The sequence below is a fragment of the Solea solea genome, chromosome 10 (genome assembly GCF_958295425.1).
Source record: "Solea solea chromosome 10, fSolSol10.1, whole genome shotgun sequence".
NCBI classification, from domain to species: Eukaryota; Metazoa; Chordata; class Actinopteri; order Pleuronectiformes; family Soleidae; genus Solea; species Solea solea.
The window spans coordinates 460513-481212 of record NC_081143.1 but is presented as its reverse complement, the minus strand read 5'-3'; the positions used below and the strand labels follow the sequence as shown (position 1 = coordinate 481212).

General features: G+C 40.6%; 1 protein-coding gene across 1 annotated transcript in view; it reads left to right on the top strand.

Moving 5' to 3' along the window:
- LOC131467385 (complement C3-like) overlaps positions 1-20371 on the top strand; it is a 68332-nt gene extending 47961 nt beyond the window's left edge. The window contains exons 34-45 of the mRNA XM_058641251.1: positions 2096-2251; positions 3357-3416; positions 4177-4267; positions 4868-4919; positions 5584-5671; positions 6533-6622; positions 13598-13703; positions 13936-14025; positions 14105-14188; positions 14424-14504; positions 15848-15995; positions 19309-20371. Of these exons, the coding sequence (XP_058497234.1) occupies positions 2096-2251; positions 3357-3416; positions 4177-4267; positions 4868-4919; positions 5584-5671; positions 6533-6622; positions 13598-13703; positions 13936-14025; positions 14105-14188; positions 14424-14504; positions 15848-15995; positions 19309-19453 (1191 nt within the window). The 3' untranslated portion in view covers positions 19454-20371. The remainder of the gene's footprint in view (positions 1-2095; positions 2252-3356; positions 3417-4176; positions 4268-4867; positions 4920-5583; positions 5672-6532; positions 6623-13597; positions 13704-13935; positions 14026-14104; positions 14189-14423; positions 14505-15847; positions 15996-19308) is intronic.
- The last annotated feature ends 329 nt before the right edge of the window (positions 20372-20700 follow it).

The window sequence follows — 20700 nt, the reverse complement described above, 5'->3', positions numbered from 1 at the left end:
TTCTTCAGTTCTGACTAACTGGTGGAAATATCCAGGTATTTAACCCTCATGAGTGACTGGTGTACAAAGGCCTTTTTCAGTCTAACCTTATTAAACTGAAGAAATAGATCATTTCTTTTGTCTTTTCATGACGACTACTGGTCAAACATGAAACCCAAGTATTTATTAGATAGGACCTGTTTGATTTCTTCATTATGGATGGTAGTGGGAACGTTATGATCCAATGGTGATCCAAATACTATCTTTTCAGTTTGTTCTAGCAGTGATTGTTTTGAGAGCATTATTGTCACGCCACTCAGCGACTTCATTCACTCCACATTGTTGCAGTGCAGGGTTTCTGAGTCATTAAACACGGTGAGTAAGACTGTATCATCAGAATAAATCAAATATATTGATTTGGTGTAAAAAGTATATGTACCAAGTTTGGTTAAAATATGTTAAAGGGTTGCAGAGAAATTGGCTTACTTCCTGTTTGGTGACCTCAAAGTCATGTTTGATTGGCTGCCACGGCCAAGTGCCTTTAAATTTCAAGATGTTGAATGCATTCGTGTGGCAAGGCCTGAAGATCATCTAAACCATGTTTTGAGAAGATTACAAAACATGTGGGACAAGAGAAGCCTTTAAAAGGTTATGGATCAAATCAAAGATGGCCGAAAAAAAAAAATTAAGGGTGCGTTGAACTCGGCTTGGCCCAAGGGTTCCAGTGATACACCGTTTGTGAAAAATGGATGAACAAGTCAAAAGTTAATGTACATACATGCATGTCCAACTTTGTCCTGTTGGTGGCGCTAGAGCTCTCGAGCTTGCGTTGCTTACACAGTATCACCACTTGAACCCAAGTAACGGGTGGTCTGCTGTTAAATTATTACAATATTGGGGAATTATTACATTATCAGGACCTGTGTAATGAAGGATAACCTGATAATGTAATAACCTCCCGTTAATGTAATACTTTATTACATTTTTGGTAAAATGTGTATTATATTATGGGGAAATGCCCTTTATTACATTATCGGGAAGTTATATCATTATCAGGTTTTATTACATTTTCAATGGACTCAAGTGCAAATTTGTATTACATTATCGGGGTTATTACATTATCAGGGATTTATTACATTATCAGGTTCTACAAGGTCTAACAGCTTGAAGTGTCTCTGTGCACTTAATCGAATGATTTGAAAGTTCAAATCTAGAAAAGAAAGTGTTTGAATCATTGGAAAAGTTTGTTTCATGATCCACCATGATGGATTTAGTTTCATGGTGTCACTGGTTTTAAATACATCTTTTTCTTTCTGTGAACTAGTTTTACTTTCCTCAGTTCAGTTTTCAGCTACTTTTCAGTTTCATTAAGTGTTTCGCTGTCTTTACTTTTGAAAGTAAAATTCCTTCTATGTATCACTATTTTCTGTTATTTGAAAATACTTTCATCTCCTTCATTGGAAGGACAAGTTGCACACAGAAAATGTAAATAGAATGCAGCATGAATACCTTTTTCCCACCAGCTAGAAATTAAAAAGCCTCGTGGATGAGAGGTGAAACGTCTTTAAAGTCAACCCAAGCAAGTCCATGTATCCATGGCTAACTAGTGAAAGTCATGATAATGACTATACTGCCTCTACTGTTCAGGTTAGTATTGCATTGTGCAGACACAGCTAGGCTTCTTATGTTAAAGTAAATATAGTTTATGATATTCATTCAGTTATCATTGACTTTCACAGCTGTAATATTTTGTAATAGGATAAGTAACATTATCCCTGTGTGTGTGTACAGAGTAGGACCATTTTGCATTAATAGCTTTTCATCAAATCCTGTGGGAATAAAACTTGAGTGTGTGTGCACATGTTTAAAGCTGCTGACAGTGAAGAACGTCCTCCCCCTCCTTACATCACCTCATGACAGTGTTTGGTGAAAGAAATCAGCCTAACGTGCAGAGGGGACAACTCTTTGTGAAGTTTCCCCAGATTCCCTGAGAGACTCATATCATGGAGAACACAAAAGTAGATCACATACAGCAGCTTTAACTTTTGAAAGTGATCAATCAAAGGTCAGAGTCAACATAAACATGCTGGAAAAGCCTTTGTTTTTGTCTTCCTAGTCCACCATGGTGGTGCTCCAGGCGCTGTCTGAGTATGAGATCAACAAACCTCCACCTGGTGACGTCAACCTGGACGTGGATGTGAAGGTCGCAGGACGCAAGGACATCCGCTACCATTTCAACCCCAGGACTGCGTATGCTGCTCGCTCTTCCAGGGTGAGACGATTCCCAAGTATGCAAGGAAGTACGACTGGAGTACATAGAATAGAATAGAATAGAACATACTTTATTAATCCCTTGCGGGAAATTCTTTCGTCACAGCGCTCCAGTGTACAAAGGTAACGAATGTTATAGCAGCAAACGAATCTTATAGCAGCAATCATTTTTTTTTTGAAAATTACAAAGTTAAAAACTATAAGAATAGGTAAGAATAAACCTAAGAATAAAATTACAAAGTTAAAGGAATACGAATAAAATAAGAATAAATTTACAAAGTTAAAAATTTCCAGAATATACTTCAAAACTTGTACCTCCCCCTCCCCCCATATTAACAATATATACAGAGGAATATATACACAGGTACTCGCCAAGTACGGGATTATACAAGTAAGATCTCTTCAATTGGAACAGCAGCGTTGTGCTTAATTCTCATTACTGCCACCTACAGTGCTGATAAATGAACATATAAAATGATTATATAAATGCATATATATTGTTATTATTTTCACATCTTAAATATTTTACCAAATGTATTCATTTATTTTTATTAAAATATACAGTACCATGTGGAAAATAGATACAATACAGCAGATAAGTATATACTGTATATTCTTCTCTTAAATATACATATAAATATTATATGTATACATATATGTATATATAATATATATATATAACAATATATATACATATATACATATGTATTAGTATATATAGATATACACATATATTTAAATACATATACAATGGCTGTGCGATCTTAATATAAATCCAAAATTCAAAGTTAAAATAAATAAAATATTAATAACATACAGACTTACAAATCTATGGATCACACCAAGTATCGTCGGAGCCAGTGGATCATTTCATCAGGACAGGCCGAGGTAACGCTGCTCTGCGTCGGGCACACAGTTGGGATACATGGCTTAAGTCACCACCCGATGCATACTTGGTAAAAAAGGCAAACTTGGACTGAGGCTGATGACGTTTATTGAAGTACGGACATTGAGAAACGGCCTCTGTGAGTTCACTCATCTATTGACTGTACTGGGATATTCAGATCTGTATCACGAGCAGGTCTTTCTCCTCTTCTGTCCTGCAGTTGCCTGCAAATCTTGACCTGGAAGTAGAGGCTCGCGGTGGCGGAGAGGGAATACTGGAGGTATGATCACATGGCTGACTTTTTAAAGGTGCAATAATCAATATTCAAACAAAATATTACCATGGAGTACTGGTGTGACATCACTCTCAGTCTTTGTGCATTATTATTGGGCCTTTTTTTTGGGAGCCTTTGCGCTCTAGTGTTCATTTTATATTGAAGTACCTGTTGGAAACACTTGATCCTTTTTATACAAATAAATATGCCACATGCAAATAGGATTATTAATGAGTTTGTTTGATCACTCTCTCATGAATTTGTCAATTTCACTTTCTCTCCGTTCACCCATTGTCACATGATTTATGTTACAGCAGCGTGAGTATAGCACTGTTTGAATCAAAGAAGTACCCACTCGTGATTAGGCAGGAAGTCTAGGGGGGCGGGGCTGTGTGATTGATGGTACCCTGTTTAAGCCAGTGCTGCTGCAACCCAGCTTTAAACAACATATTCATTTTGCAGTAATTAAAAATATGGAGCAAAAGAAAAAATAGTCCAGGCTCTGAAGAGGAGGATCAGTGGGACTGCAAGACCAAACCAAACAGTGTAGAAATGCAAAGCACACAGATCCTGGTAGTGTTTTCACTGTCTTTCACACAGACATGTGAACACAGTACATGCACACACATGTAAATTGCACAAAGATCAATTTTGTTAGACTGGGGTAATGGATGGACGTCATCAGACTCATTTATAGTTTATAAAAACATGTTCTCGGTGTCGTCTCATCTATTCTTACATACATGTATGCTTCCTTTGATCTAAGGTCGTGACCTATTACAACCAAATGCATGAGGTGGACGAGAAAAAGCCGTGCGAACACTTTGAGCTCAGCATCTCCATCCAAGAATCTAATGGTAACTGCAGTTTTTAAACCAGATAAGAGATATATGGAAGAGAAGTGCTGCCCTATCCTTGTTATTAATGAATGATGTTTTTCATGTTAATACAACACACACACGTACTAGGTCTAAGATACATTCGACACATTTTAACTTGAGTCTACATTGTTAAACTTTGTTAAACGTTAGAGAGCGTAGAGGAGACACTGTGTTGTTCTCCCGGCCTGAAGAAGTAGTTCAAAGACCCAGTGAACTCCACACGGCAGGTAAACATATGGACCAACAGTCAGAACCCAAACACTTCCTCCGGTAAAGTTATGCTCTTTTGTCCACTAACTTGCTCTGATCTATCTCATTTCTCTCGCTTCATATCACAACACCGTCACTCACACTCACACACACACTGACGTCATCACACACCGCGCACCTCCTGCTCTCTTAAAGGAATACACTCTTAATTCTTAAATCTCATAACACATGTTTGACGATGAACGTGCACACATAGTTATGAATGGAATCATTTCATGTTTATATTCTGGTGTGGCGAGAATATGCTTCTGTAGAAATGGAATCTCTGCACAATAAAAAAGAAGATTTTGTACGTTTCTGTCACAGAAAAGCCTCCAGCAGATGTAGAGAACTCCTTCCAACTCACCATCAAAGTGAGGTGAGTTCATTTATGTGTCTTTAACTGCACTACAAGTGGAACTTCATCTGAGCTGTAATATACATTTATTCATTCAATATTGTCTGTGTCTAATCCTGTTTACACTCTTGTCATCATTATTATCATTATTATTATTGTTATTATTATTATTATTATTATAATAATGATTGGTATCATTATTATTATTATTATTATTATTATTATTATTATTATTATTATTATTATTATTATTATCATTATCATTATTGTCATCATCATTATTATTGTCATCATCATTATTATTGTCATTGTTATAATATTATAATGATTGTTATCATTATTATTATTATTATTATCATCATTATCATTATTGTCATCATCATTATTATTGTCATTGTTATTATTATTATTATTATTATTATTATTGTTATAATAATATTATAATGATTGTTATCATTGTTATTATTATTATTATTATTATAATATTATAATGATTGTTATCATTGTTATTATTACTATTATTATTATCAAAGCACATTTCCTCATACTCGATGAGCTGCACTAAGTATTGTCTTGTAGTATTACAATTTTGATTATTCCATGTAGAAGTTTAATGTTTAAGTTTAGTTTAGTTTGGCTCATGTTGACGTCCTGCTCAGGGCTGTTGTCTCTTTGTCCTCCACAGAGCTCTGGGACCCAGAGACGTCAGGATGGTGGTTGTTGACATCAGTCTGCCCACTGGCTTCAGCCCAGAAAACTCTGACCTGGAGATGGTAATTAACCTCCATCACTGTTCACTTTAGCATGACTGTGCATCTTAAAGTAATACTTCAGCGATTTTCATTTAGCTTTGTGAGGTAGTATTTTTGAAAAACTGTGCTTCCCACAGTTTACATTGTGGGAATGAGGTCCCGCCCCCTACGAGTGGGTCTAAAAAGTGCAGAATTAGCGTTGCAGCTTCAAGTGTTTTTGACTTTAAATGACTTTTTCATTGAGTCCTTGAGTTCTTGGTACATATGATGTAACTATCATTTCAAAGCCACAAGAGTTTCATAGATTTTTTTTTTTCTTTTGATGACTGACAGAATCATTTCACAGTAATGCCAAAAACACAAACAACCTTTCCTGGGTTAGACCAACAAAAGTCTGCCAGGTCACCATTTAAGCAGAGCTGAGATAGAAAATACCCTCAAGCTTTTCAGCTGCTGCAGCTGAAATGTTTTATGATCCATCCATGACAATATTACATCCTCCGTGCTGGTGTACCTCTGAGCATCGGGCGAGGTGGACATTATAAATTGACCTCAGTCGTGGGGGAGGGGAAATCCAGTGCAAAAAAATCTCTGCCAAATCAAATCTACTAGACCACAGGCTGCTGTAGAAACTTTCAATATCGTCATGGATGTCAGATAATAAAACTTAACTTATCTCAAATACAGTCAGGTTCATAGACATTTGGACAAAGACACACATTTTGCTAGTTTGCCTCTGTACACCACAACAAAGAATTTGAAATGAAATGATGTGATTAAAGTGTGGCCTCACAGCTCTAATTTGAGGGATTGAACAAATAAATCACATTAATTGTTGAGGAATTATGAGCATTTTATCTTTGTGTGTGTGTGTGTGTCCAGCTGTCCAACTCAGTGGACCGTTACATCAGTAACTTCCAGATTGTTGATAACCTGAGCGACAGAGGCTCTCTCATCCTCCACCTTTTCAAGGTAATGACACACTCCACTGTGGGCCAGTTCACTGTCATTATAGTGTCTGCTTACTACAGAGACAGGATCTCCATATACATGTGTAGAAAGTGAAATACAGTGAACTGATGGCAGGGGAAATCGGATTCATGGAAATTTGTCGTAGTGACTAGATGAATAATATTACTAATAATAATAATAATAATAATATATATATATATATATACATATATACATATAGTATATATATATTATATGTATATATAAATAAAGATATATATATGTCTATGTATATATATATATATATATATATATACATATATATATATATATATATAAATAATAATAATAATAACTAGATACAAATATTGTGGAACACGAGAGAATAAACAGCAGAATCTGACAAACACAGCTCAAATAACAACTGAATGAATTACTACATATTAAACTTCATATGCCGCCACTATGTCAACCCACTCACCACATTTCTGGATCTCACGCTCTTTTGAAGTGAGTGAGATCTCACTTTTTCCAACACACACGCACACAGCTCGAATGAAAGCAGAGACTCCAAAGAATCTGAGGATATAAGTCAAAGCACTCTACACCAAAGCACCACCAAGATATTGTTCTTTAATAAAGACAACAGAAATCACTTCGCCGAACGACTACTGGGAAATTGCTCTTACTTTCAAGTAGATCTATCTGCAGACAGAAAGTAATATACGGCAGAAATCAATTAAATATTTACATGGGGGTCAGAAAACCAGTCATTATCTGGTGTGACCACCATTTGCCTCACACAGTTGATTGTGTTGATCATGGCTGAAGTTGCTGGATATTGGCAGGAAGTGGAACAGGCTGTTGTATCCGTCAATCCATAGCATCCCAAACATGCTCAATGGCTGGCATGTCCAGTGAGTGTGCTGGCCATGCAACAACTGGGATGTTTTCAGCTTCCAGGAATTGTGTAAACATGGAGCAACATGAGGTGATGGTCGTGGATGAAGGGCACAACAATGGGGCCTCAGGATCTCGTCACGGTATCTCTGTGCATTCAAAATACCATCAATAAAATGCACCTGTGTTTATTGTCAATAACCTGCCCATACCATAACTCCACCCCCACCATGGACCACTCCATCCACAGCCTTGCCATCAGCAAACCACTCACCCACACAACGCCACGCACGCCGTCTGTCATCTGCCCTGAAAACTGAAAACTGGGAATCATCCGTGAATCCAATGTGAGCCCATTCAAGTCTGTTACAACGACGAGCTGAAGTCAGGTGCAGACTCCGATGAGGACGACGAGCATGCAGATGAGCTTCTCTGAGACGGTTTGTGCAGAAATTCTTTGGTCATGCAGCAGCTGTCCGGGTGGCTGCTCTCAGACGATCCTGGAGGTCCTGGGCCGGTGTGGTCACACATGGTCTGCGGTTGTGAAGCCAATTAGATGTACTGCCAAATTGTCTTTAACGCCTTTGGAGAGGCCTTATGGTAGAGAAATGAGCTCCCTCAAAACCTGCAACATCTGTATCATTGTGCTGTGTGATAAAACTGCACATTTCAGAGTGGCCAGCCTAAGGCACTCCTGTGCAATATTCATGCTGTCTAATCAGCATCTTGATATGCCACACCTGTGAGGTGGGATGGATTATCTCGTGCTCACTAACACAGATTTAGACAGATTTGTGAACAATTTTTGAGAGAAATGGTGGCCAAACCATCTAGGATGATAGTATGCGATTTTGTGTCGAAGGCGGCACTGAGGTATAGGAGTATGAGGATGGTGAGAAGGCCAGAGTCTGCTGCTAAAAGTAGATCGTTCATTTTTTGAGTTGGAGCTGTTTCAGTGCTGTGGTTGGACTGGAAAGGCTCAAAGAGGTTATTTTGTGATCGATGATCTTGGAGTTGGCCGGCTACTGTACATTCAATCATTTTTGAGATGAGTGGTAGGTTTGAGATCGGGTGATAGTTAATGAAGTTGTTTGGGTCCAGGCCAGGTTTCTTTAGTATGACTGTGACTGAAGCACTTTTGAGCCGTAGCAGTTAACAGGGAGGAGAGAGTGTTAGGAGACAAGCCCTGACCAGAGTGGTGGGGAGTGGATCATGATCAGATGGGAAATCTGTTGGTTTGAGGGAAGATGAACAGCAGATAGGCTGCTGGTGGGGTGGACAGTGGGAGTAAAGCTGAGATGACAGGGAAGGGGTGAAATGGTGATGTATGGAGTACACTTTGTGATTTAAGAATCCAAGAATGGCTGACACTGGCGGGCTGATGTGAAGTAGGTGGCAGTTTCTTTGGGATGGAGCAGTTGATTTACTGTGGAGAATAGAGTCCTGGTATTGTTTCTGTCGCACTGGATGATGTTGGAGTGGTAGGAAGACTTTGCAGCATTTAGAGCAGTCTTGTAGGAGGTGATGTGATGCAAGTATATTTGAGAGTGAACAGTGAGACCGGTTTTCTTGGTGTTCAAGGTGGCGACCATGCGTCAGGGATTTGCAAACAGGGAGGTTGACTTCAAAGTTATAAATTTGTGGTCTGACAGTGGTAGATCATTTCCAGAAAGATTGAGTGGGACAACACCAGAACAGTAGACCAGGTCTAAAATATGGCCCTTGTTGTGGGTTGGAAATGTGACTGTGTGTGATTTCAAAGCTGTCAAGGGTGGAACTAAAATCGGTGAAAAAAGATTCAAGATTCAAGATTCAAGATTCTTTATTGTTATTATGCAAGCAAAACAAAATTTCCTCCCGAGACTCTCAGCACCGATGAAATAGAAACAAAATAACAAATAGAAAAATAGAAAAGAACAAACCAGAAAACAAGATAGGGTTTTGCAGGTGAAGTGTGCAAATTGCAAGTGAACAGTGCAGGGAAATGTATGTACAGGGGGAAAGAGGGGCGGTGGTATGATAGATATAAATATAAATATAAAGTGCAGCTTAGTGCAAGACCTGTGTCATCCACTACAGAGGGGGGGAGGGGGTTATTGATTTCAAAGCTCTGGGGAAGAAGCTGTCCCTGAGTCTTTTGGTGGAGGATCTGATGATCCTGTACCGTTTTCCTGATGGGTGCAATAAGAGAGTTGCCCGGGTGGTTGGGGTCTGTTGCTATCCGTCTGGCCCTCCTCTGGAGTCGTGTGGTGTAAACAGAGTCCAGATCAGGTAGACGGCAGTCCACAATCCCCTGTGCAGTTCTCACCAGCCGGGCTAAGTCCTTCCTGTTCTGTGACGTGCAGCTGCCGTACCACACCGTCACACTGAGACACAGGATGCTCTCTATCGTGGCTCTGTAAAAGTTTGTGAGCAGCTGAGGAGAGAGTTCAGTCCGCTTCAGCTTCCTGAGGAAAAAGAGCCTTTGTTGGGCCATCTTCACCAGGTGCGAAGTGTTCACAGTCCATGAGAGGTCAGAGGAAATGTGGATGCCCAGGAACTTGATGTTGTCTACGAGCTCCACTGCCTCTCCTTGTATGCAGAGCGGAGCGTGTTCAGTCTTCCTGGACCTCCTGTAGTCTACTATGACCTCCTTTGTTTTGGTGGTGTTCAGGATGAGGTTGTTCCTGAAGCACCATTGGGTGATGTGCTGGACCTCTTCTCTGTAGTGGCTCTCATCATTGTTGGATATGAGACCCACCACGGTTGTGTCGTCCGCAAACTTTACAACCACGTTTGTGGGATGGATGGCAGAGCATTCCTGTGTGAAGAGAGTGAAGAGGGCTGGGCTGAGCACACAACCCTGCGGCGTTCCGGTGTTCAGGATCAGCTGTGCAGAAGTGGACCCCCGTATCCTCACCACTTGGGGCCTGTTGGTGAGGAAGTCGCTGATCCAGGAGCAGAGCGATGGTACCAAACCAGGATTGTGAAGTCCGGGAGAACAGTGTTGAACGCTGAACTAAAGTCCACAAACAGCATCCTGACGTAGGTGTTTAGATGCTGCAGGTGAGTCAGGGTCGTGTGAAGTGCTAATGAGACAGCATCCTCCGTAGAGCGGTTCTCCCTGTAGGCAAACTGCAGGCTGTCCAGGCCCGCAGGGATGGCGTCTTTGATGTACTTCGGGAAGATCCATTCGAAGCACTTCATTATGACTCGGGTCAGGGCGACAGGATGGAAGTCATTGAGACAGGTGACTGTGGATTTTTTGGGCACAGGCACAATGATGGAGGACTTCAGGCAGACAGGGACCGAGGAGAGCTGCAGCGACATGTTGAAAATGTCCAGAAAAACTGCTGCTAGCTGATCCGCACATGACTTCAGTGTCCGACCTGACACCTTATCTGGGCCTGCCGCCTTGTTGGTGTTAATCCTCCTCAGGGTGGACGTCACCTGGTGCAGCTGCAGGGTGAGAGGCTGGTGCTGCACCTTTGGCTGAGGAAGATGTGCAGTCCTTCTGCTGCTTGGAGAGTCGAAGCGTGCGAAGAAGCTGTTTAAGGTGTCAGGCAGAGTGGGGTCGTGGCTGGCCTGCTGCTCACTACGCTTGTAGTCAGTGATGGTCCTGATGCCTTTTCACATGTTGCGGGTGTTGTTGTAGCGGAAGTGTTCCTCGATGCGTTGCCTGTACCGATGTTTTGCCAGCTGGATGCTCTTCTTCAGTTCTTTTCGGGCCCTGCTATAAGCCAGTTTGTCTCCTGCTCTATAGGCTGCATCCCGGGCTTTTAGCAGGGACCGCACTGTGCCGTCTACCCATGGCTTCTGCTTGGGAAAAACCGTGATTGTTTTTGTGGGTAGAACAGCGTCGGTGCAGAAGTGAATGTAGGACAGCACAGATGACGTGTAATCCTTTAGGTCTGCATCCCTTTTGAACACCTCCCAGTTTGTCTGTTCAAAGCAGTCCTGTAAGGCTGCAGAGGCCTCCTCAGTCCAAACCTGGATGGTCCTGGTGGTGGGTTTGGTCCTGCAGATCAGCGGTCTGGAGGCAGTGATCAGCTCCACAGAAATATGGTCTGACATGCCAAGTGAGGTCTGCTTCAGCCTTGTATGCCCCTTTGATGTTACAGTACAGTTGATCCAGTGTGTTATTGTCTCTTGTTGGAAAGTTAATGAATTTGTGGAATTTGGGGAAGACAACCTTTAGTTCCACATGGTTAAAGTCCCCAACCACTATCACAGCCGCTTCTGGATTTGTGTTCATTTGGCAGCTGATGAGGCAGTACAGCTCCTCCAGTGCTAGCTTAGCATTAGCTCGCGGTGGAATGTACACGGCTATGATAACAACAGAGCTGAGTTCTCTCACCAGTTTGAACGGTCTGCACTTCACTGCCAGCTATCCAGGTCGGGGGAGCAGAGTGTTGAGATGACGTTCGTAGCTGTACACCAGGAGTCATGGATGTACAGCGCCAAACCTCCGCCTTTGGACTTGTCTGAAGCTGCAGTCCTGTCGGCTCGGAAAAAAGAGCAGCCCGCTAGCTCCACCGGCGTGTCGGGGATGTTGTTGTCCAGCCAGGTCTCGGTGAAGATCGCCACACAGCTGTCCATCCGACGTGAGACGATCCTCAGTCGAATTTCGTCCAGTTTGTTCGCGAGTGACCTGACGTTGGCGAGGAGGACACTGGGCAAAGCCAGTCTTTGTGGGTTAGCTTGTAGCCTAGCGTTTCCGTAGCCTCCGCCGTCTCCTTGGCCACAGAGGGGGGATGGTGAGAGCCTCTGTGGTACACTGCAGCTCCGGTGGAATAAAGTCCAGTTTTGCGGGTGAAATAAGTCCACAAATCTTCCCCAGGTCCCATATTTCAGCCCTTCTATATTGTATTAAGGCGGATGTGGGTGAAAACAAGAACAGAAACACGAAAAACACAAATGTAAACAAAAACAGCTGAGAGCCCCGAGCGGATGCGTGTGCACGAGCCGATAGACAGTCACAATAATGATGGGTACAGGTCCATTTAGCTGCACAGCCAAAACTTCAATGATGGGTGATCTTTTACGGAAACAGGGACTACTTTCAAACTCCTGCAGAAGATTAGCGCAAGGCCACCACCTTTGCCAGAAGTGCGTGGTTTAGGAGTATAAATGAACCTGATTTAAATGAAAAAAGTAATTGGGCTGCTGCCAGGTTTCAGTAAGGCAAACAATGTCCAGTTTAGTCTGCAGTGAAGTCAGAGACGAATGGTGCTTTGTTCGTGAGGGACCTGATGTTGAAGAGGGAGAGTTTAAAAGTGAAGTGGGAAGGTTTCTGATTTTTCAAAGTCAAAGTCATTTCAATTTGTTGTGAGGTTGGGAGATTTTGTAATTTTGTTTTCCTTCATTTGATCAAAGTCAAACTTTGCAGAGATGATGTTCACGTGTTGTACTTTGATTTGATTGATTGTTCCAAGGAGATACTCATCATGGAAGTGATTTTTTCTTTTTTTTTGTGTGTTGTATGTTCATTTACTCTTCACCAGTAACACATGTACTGATATTTACACATCTTAACAAATCCCACAAGTGCTCACTTTACTATGACACACAAACTATTCAAATAGACTGCTGCCGTCTCACGAGTCAGAGACCAGGTTTTTTTGGGGTTCTTCTCGCACAGAAATCCACTGTAAATGTTGTAAACACAACAAACAGAGCAGTGTTTGTACCGAGTGAATAAACATGAGCATGCTGAGCTTGCGAGGACTCTTTCTGTGATGTAGTAAAGTGAAGTACGATGTGTTGTCAACACGGGATCTTTTGTTCTGAAAAATAAAACTCACTGCTGTATCTCTGGGGGCGTGGCTAGAGGAGGACGGTTAGTGACGACAACATGGGAAGAGCCAGCTAATACGAGAATTCATATGTAATGGGAGGTGTTTCGCCTGAGAAGTCAGTACATACACACATTTAACACAAAATAGGTCATTCAAATACTTGAAAAACTCTTTAAAGTTGCCATGGAAAACAAGTTTCAGTTTGTTGTTCTTTTTACTTTAGCTGGTTTGCTGATTAAAATGTGTTCGACTCAGGAAATCAGCTCCTTGGAACTGGACCTCTTGAGGCCTGAGTTCTAATGTCCTCACGTGTCCTCAGGTGTCACACAAGGAGCCAGAGATCCTGATCTTCAGGCTTCAGCAGAGCTTCAAAGTGGGACACCTCCAGCCGTCTCCAGTTAGTGTCTATGAGTATTATAACCCAGGTATGAGAACACACCTGCACTGTTACAGCTCACATCACTCCACCCTGTAGCTTTGAGTTGAAAAGAAAGTTTATAAATAGGATTGTGACACCATGGATGTTAACTATCTTGCTCGTGGTTTGTTATTTATTTCATGCAGACCAATACCACCCAGTAAGTCATTTAATAATTTAGAATAATTCAGTTGAAATATTATGGTGTCACCTGTTATTTGTCCCTGCTTTGTCTTTAGATCACCGCTGTAGTCGTACCTACTCTCCCAGCGAGGACAAAGAGGCTCTTGCTCAGATCTGCAAAGACAACGTCTGCCGCTGCACACAGGGTGAGTATGGACCAAGACCTGCTGCCAAAAATCTGTCTGTGTGTCATTTTCACTGTCAGGTGTCTCTTTGTTTATCTAGGTGACTGCTGCATCTCCAAGGCTGACACTGAACATGTCCATAACAAAGACATAGAGACATTTGCCTGCAAGAGCTTACACCATGGTACGCACACACACACACACACACATGCGTTTGCAAAGCATTTGTAGTGAGGACACTCATAGACATAATACATTTCCTAACCTTAACCATCAAGTGCCTAACCCTAAAACCAGGTCTTAACCCCCCAAAAAACCCTATAAAGTTATGGGGAGCAGACAAAATGTCCTCACAAGGTTATAAAGACATGTTTACACAGAACATGTTGATCAGAGTGAGTCTTCTTCATGTGCTGCAGTTTTCCAGGCGAAGGTCCTGAGTGTCAGCAGAAGTTACTATGACAGATATGAGATGGAGGTCACACAAGTCATTAAGCTGGGTGAGTCAGTACACACACACACACACACACACACACGCACACACACACACGCACATGTGTGTGCTTCATTCATAGTGAGGAGCTTTACCCCTTACCCTAACCTTTTTTAGGTTACCAGGTTTTACAAAATGCATTTTTTTGTGTTCTTAATTTATTACATGTCATTTAGCAGACGCTTTTATCCAAAGCGACTTACAATGGAATCAAGTACAATTAGCCAGGGGTGGAATCGAACTTGCGACCATGATGTATTTCGTACACAAGGTAGGGTCTTAACCACTGAGCCACTCCACCCCCCATATATAATTATTGATGAGTCGAAGTTATGATTAATTCCATATTGCATGATGGGAGTTGTGATAATTGTGAAGAAGTTTTTCTCTTTTTATTTTATAAAAATCAGCCAAGCAAACTTTGACGTATTTTTAAATTTCACAAATTTAATCCGATTTTAAAGGTTTTGAGTATTTTTTAGCTCAGGTGTGTTTTTTATATAGTTGGTAAAAACAAAACAATTCGTCTCACTGCCTATAGGTTGTGCAGAAAAAGGTATATAAGACACCTCTGTATGTACGTTTTAACATAGTAATGGGAAAATAAAGCAGACACACACACACACACTTCATGTGTCACACTGCATTACTGGGTTTTTAAATGAAAACTAATAACATTTTATGTAAAAAATACTTGTTATATATAAGTATTATTTGTTTTCAATATTTATATTTGCCATTTACTTCTCTTAGACCTCATTTATGAATATATGTCCTTTTCTTTTCTAAGAAAATGCAATAAAAAGGAAAATCAATAAGAATCAATTGTATGGGTAACAAACACACATATGAAACAAGGCTTTTCATCACTATTCAGGTTTAATAACTACATTCCACCTACAATTTCCACACATTTCACATGTTTGTCACAGAGAATTATCCAATGAGTCTGAGGGCGAAGAAATATTAGCAAACATTGAAAATGGGTCCCATAGACCCAAACATCCGTACGCAAGTGTAGATAAGCTTTAAAATAAACAGTTGTTGCCTTAAAAATAAGCTTTTTATAGGTACTGGCCTTGCTTGATAGAGGCTGCCATTTTGAGCAGTCATGTTTCTACAGTAGCCCAAATGGACAAACCAGCCGCAACGTGTCTCACATTTTGAAAAGGTGACTTTGCAAACTAAGAATTAATAACTGGTGACATCCTTTCTGTAAACAAAAGTCTTTAAACTTGTCAAGCTTCACTGAATGTATGAATGTTGCATGCTTAAATAAATGGAATTGAACTGCTGTTGCAATGCTTTACATTAAGTGCAGTATGTATCATAACTTCTTCTACCAACCAGGTGAAGAGGCTGGAGTTGAAGTCGGCCAGAAAAGGCTTTTCATGTCTCATGGAGGATGCAGAGAAGGACTCGACCTGAAGCAGGGCTCACAGTACCTCATCATCGGGCCCAAAGAAGACCTGTGGAACCTCGACAGTGACACAAACAGGTAACAAGAGCAGTGTCATACATACTGTAGTTACAGTATTGGGCCACACAGCAGTGAGTTCAGGGCCTTCCTGGGTTTTTTGGGTTTGCCAGATTTCTCACACAGTCCAAAAACATGCAGATGTGAGAGTGAATGGTTGTTTGTCTCTAAAGCTGTGTCTCAGTCTAGGTCTGGATCCTCTTAAGTGCATGATTTGTAGTCTGGATGTTGTCATAATGCGTCAATGCACATGAATCGCCGGCTCCTTCATGGCCCGAGCTTTTGAGTCAGCAGTCGCACTCTTTTTTAACCTTTATTTAACCAGGAGAAAACCCATTGAGATTAAAAATCTCTTTTTCAAAGGTGACCTGGCCAAGACAGACAGCAGCACAGTGAACACACAGTTACAAACACACAGGCACAAAGTTAATAGCACTAAAATAAAGCAAGTCAGTTCACACTGCAACAATCTTAAAAACCCGTTTCAGACAACTATTTAAAACACTGACATCTTAAAGAGTCTAGCTCAAATTTCTTCATTTTCAATTCAAAAGCTTTTAACGAAAACAATTCCTCGGTCTTTCTACAGCACAGTTTACAAAAGTCTTTTACCCTGTTCTGTCCGCACAGTGGGGACTGAAAGCAACACCACATCCTGTTAACGTAAAGGAAGTGTGGACCAGCACTTTCCCACATGATGAAGGAGCATAAATAGTTGGGTAGCACACCAAGTATTGCCTTATATAAATAAATATGTTATAGTGACAGAGTCTAAGAGTGGACAAAGCAGGCCACTCAAACACTACACTACAAACACTTTACAGTTTGCAATCAATCTCAGGGATGAATGGTACGCCGAGTCAATCATATTAAGACACTGAACAGAAGTATGCATGTACAACACATCACCATAGTCCAAAACACATCACCATAGTCCAAAACACATCACCGTAGTCCTAAACACATCACCATAGTCCAAAACACATCACCAGCTCAATTCAATTCAATTTTATTTGTATAGCGCCAAATCATAACATACATTATCTCAAGGCACTGTACATAGACAACATCAAGGAGAGCAGAGAAACACAACAATGAGCAAACACTAGGCATCAGTGGAGAGAAAAAAAACTGCCTCGATCGGTTGGGGTGAAAGGAAAATGGGGGACAGAGGAGAGGTGGGGGACAGAAAGGACAAGAGGGAGATGAGGTAGAGACAGAAGAGAGAGAGAGACCAGGAGCAGATACACAACAACTGTATCAAGTTACAAGTCTATACAGTCAATGATGACATGTTTATAGCAATACAATGTAATTTATGAAGCAGCAACAGAAAGCCTTTTTCCCTGTGCAGGACGCAGTCTCCTGTGTTTTCAGGTTAGCTCACATTACCTTTTGGCTGCCTCCATGTTTGTCGTGATAGTATGAATTCTGTACCATAGTCCAAAACACATCATCATAGTCCAAAACACATCATCATAGTCCAAAACACATAAAACAGTAACAGCCACAAGTTGCTTTTTTTACAAGAGAAACACATCTTATTTCGAAAATAAAAACTCAACTTTAGCCTCAGCTTTTTAACCAAATAAAGCACATGAGGCAGGAGGTGAGGGAGTCGTAACCACCTGTATTACACTTCCCTCCAGAGTGACCACAGAGGGGACAGCTCTAGCTCTAGAACCAGTGAACCACATGAGTTTGGTCTTATCTGCATTAAGAACAAGTTTCAGCTGATGAAGTTTATTTTGGACGACAATAAAAGCATTCTACAGTTTTCATAGCCTGTTTGAGAGTTGGTGCAAAGCAGTAAATAAATAACCGGGTCGTCAGCATACAAATGGAAATTAGCATCCAACACGTTTATATCAATGTTATTCATGTAAGTGGTGAATAAAAGTGGGCCTAATACAGAACCCTGTGGTACACCCTTGCGGAAGGGTAATTTGTTTGAACAGAGACCGTCATGATTAATGCACTGGGTCCAATCACTCAGGTAATTTTGAAACCAAGAGGCTGCTCGCTCTGAAAGTCCTGAGTTGAGAAGCTTGTGTTTTAGAACATCATGATCGACTGTATCAAATCAATAAACAGTGATGTTGTTTCTTATCACGTGCAACAGAAATGTCATTAACCGCCTTCACTGCAGCTGTGATGGTGCTGTGTTTTTTTCCATTGAAATGCTGATAAAATGTCTTCGGGTCGGTCCCTCACCAGAGATTCTAGACTTTTTGCCAGAACTGACAGGTTAGATATTGGCCTTTAGTTGTTTCACCTCCTTTTAGTAACTGGAGAACAAATGCAGATTTCCATGTGCCAGGAATTTCATTATTTAGCAAAGTGAGGTTAAAAAGAGAAGTCTGCTATGAAATCAGCTGCAATTTTCAAAAAGTATGGCTCAATACGATCAGGTCCTGGAGGTTTTCCAGGATCTTTATGAACTTCTTGTAAATTGAAAATGTCTGTAGATCAGATCAGAATCTGATTTTGCTTTCTTAAAAAAGTGGAGCATTTATTTCTAAGTTGTCTAAAATCAAGCCAATCAGAGGAAACCCCAGTTTTCCTTGCCTTAGCCCAAGCCAAGTTACGTTGATGAATAATGTGCTAACTCTGGGGAAAACCAGGGATTATCACGACCCTTTATTCTAAATCTCTTGAATGGGACTTTTATATATTCTAGTCTATTTATGATTCGGGTAAAACCATCATTAAAAAAGGTCCAGGCTGATTCCACATCAGGAATGAGCTCCATTCTCCTCCAATTAAAATTCAAATTAAACAAATCATGAAAAAACCTGCTTATTAAATGGTTGTGATTCCTCTTCAAATGACACGTGGCTTAGATTCAGGGAAGTTCATGTTCCTGACAGCAGCAACAACACAGTGGTCACTTCAGTCACTGCGAAAAACACCAACAGCAGAACATTTATGAGTCACAGTCAAGTCGATTAAAGTGGACTTTTCAGGGCGTGAGTGAGAGTGAGTAAGATTTACAGAAACATCTGATGCTGGCTACAGAAGCAGAAGAACTGTGATTCAGGACCTCTCTGTGTACAGATTCAGTCATGAAGCACAACAAAAACTAAGTCAATGTGATTAAAGTCTTTTGAGGAACGAGCCACATGACTTTTTACATTCGTGGAGGATATGGCGAGTGGAGCATGTAGAGGTTGAAGAGGAGAGGAGAAAAGAAGAACCACGAGAGTCTCTGTTATTTACCTCAGAATCAGATGTGTGACATTAAAAATCAGAGTTTGCATATTTCTTAATAAGGATAACAAAATAGTTTTAATCAATCATGAGGATAATAGTGTGTTTGCTGTGCATTTGTCAGATTCATCTACATGTTGGGAAAGGACACGTGGGTGCAGCGCTGGCCTGCGTCTGCAGAGTGCTCCAGCAGTCCCAGCCTGCAGGCAACATGCAGGAGCCTGCAGGACGCTGCGCAGGAACTGTCCATCAACGGCTGCAGACTGTAGACTTCATGATCATCACACAACACTAACATCACCATCACCAGTGTCTTGATTGTGAAGTTGTTGTGAACATAATAATGTTTAGATTCACTGCTTTGATTTTAATTACTACCACTGCTGCTGTTAGCATTACTGTTAATGCTAATGCTATTATCATCCCCCACCTAGAAGATGATGAAGATGCAGGGGCGGTCCTAGACCAGTTGGTGCCCTCGGCGAGCTTGATTGATGGCGCCCCTTCCCCACGAGAAAATAACTCATGTCCAAAGAATTGCACATTTATTGAAACAATTATAATACAAACAATAGAACAATATGTGCAAAAGAATAAACTTGTTGAATAATAAATATACAAAAAATAAACTTTTAACTTTAACAGTAGTGCAACATCTGAGAACAAAAAGTGCACACTAAAGAATCAAAACAAAAATTAAACTAACAATAAAACATTGTGTGCAAAATTAAATACTGTAAAATAAGATTCATATAACCTATTAATCAAAATATAATATATAAAATAAACAAATAAGGTTAAAATCCCAAGTGAATAGAGTGAATATATTCTACTACACACACAATATCACACTTCATTTTCACACACTTTTTTTTTTTTCTCGTCGCATATTTTGGCGCCCCTCACTGGATGGCGCCCTAGGCAAGCGCCTATGTCACCTGTAGGAAGGACCGCCGCTGTGAAGATGATAGTTATCTCTCCTCGATCTTCTTCTCTCCTCTCCACTCACTTCTCCTTCACTGCCGTCCTCTCGCTCTGAGTCTGCTTCTGTCAGAGATTTCTTCTTGTTTTCTCCTCCTCACTGCGTCTCTCTAATAATTGTAAGGACTTGACCTTAAACTGCATTGACATGTATGTAGTGATGTGGCACAATACAAATAAAATTGCATTTCATTTGTGACAGATGATCTAAGGCAGTCTCTCACCTATACAGAAATGTGTTTTCATTCCTTTATTTTCTGACTCTCCTTTAGATTCTTTCCTTTTTTTTTGAAGTGTTGGCTGTTGCTGAAATTGCTTCAATCAATACAAGGCTTACATCATTTTTTTTAACCTTTCAAAAGGAGCAGGTGCACAGGAAGAAGAAACTAAAGAGAAAACATGAAATAAATAAAACAAGATAAAAAAAAAAAACAAGTGGGTTAGGGCTTTTGTCTTAGATCATATTTTTCAAATAAACTGAAAAGTTTACCTACAATGTGATGCTGATGTGCCAAAAGATTAAGTATCTCCTTGT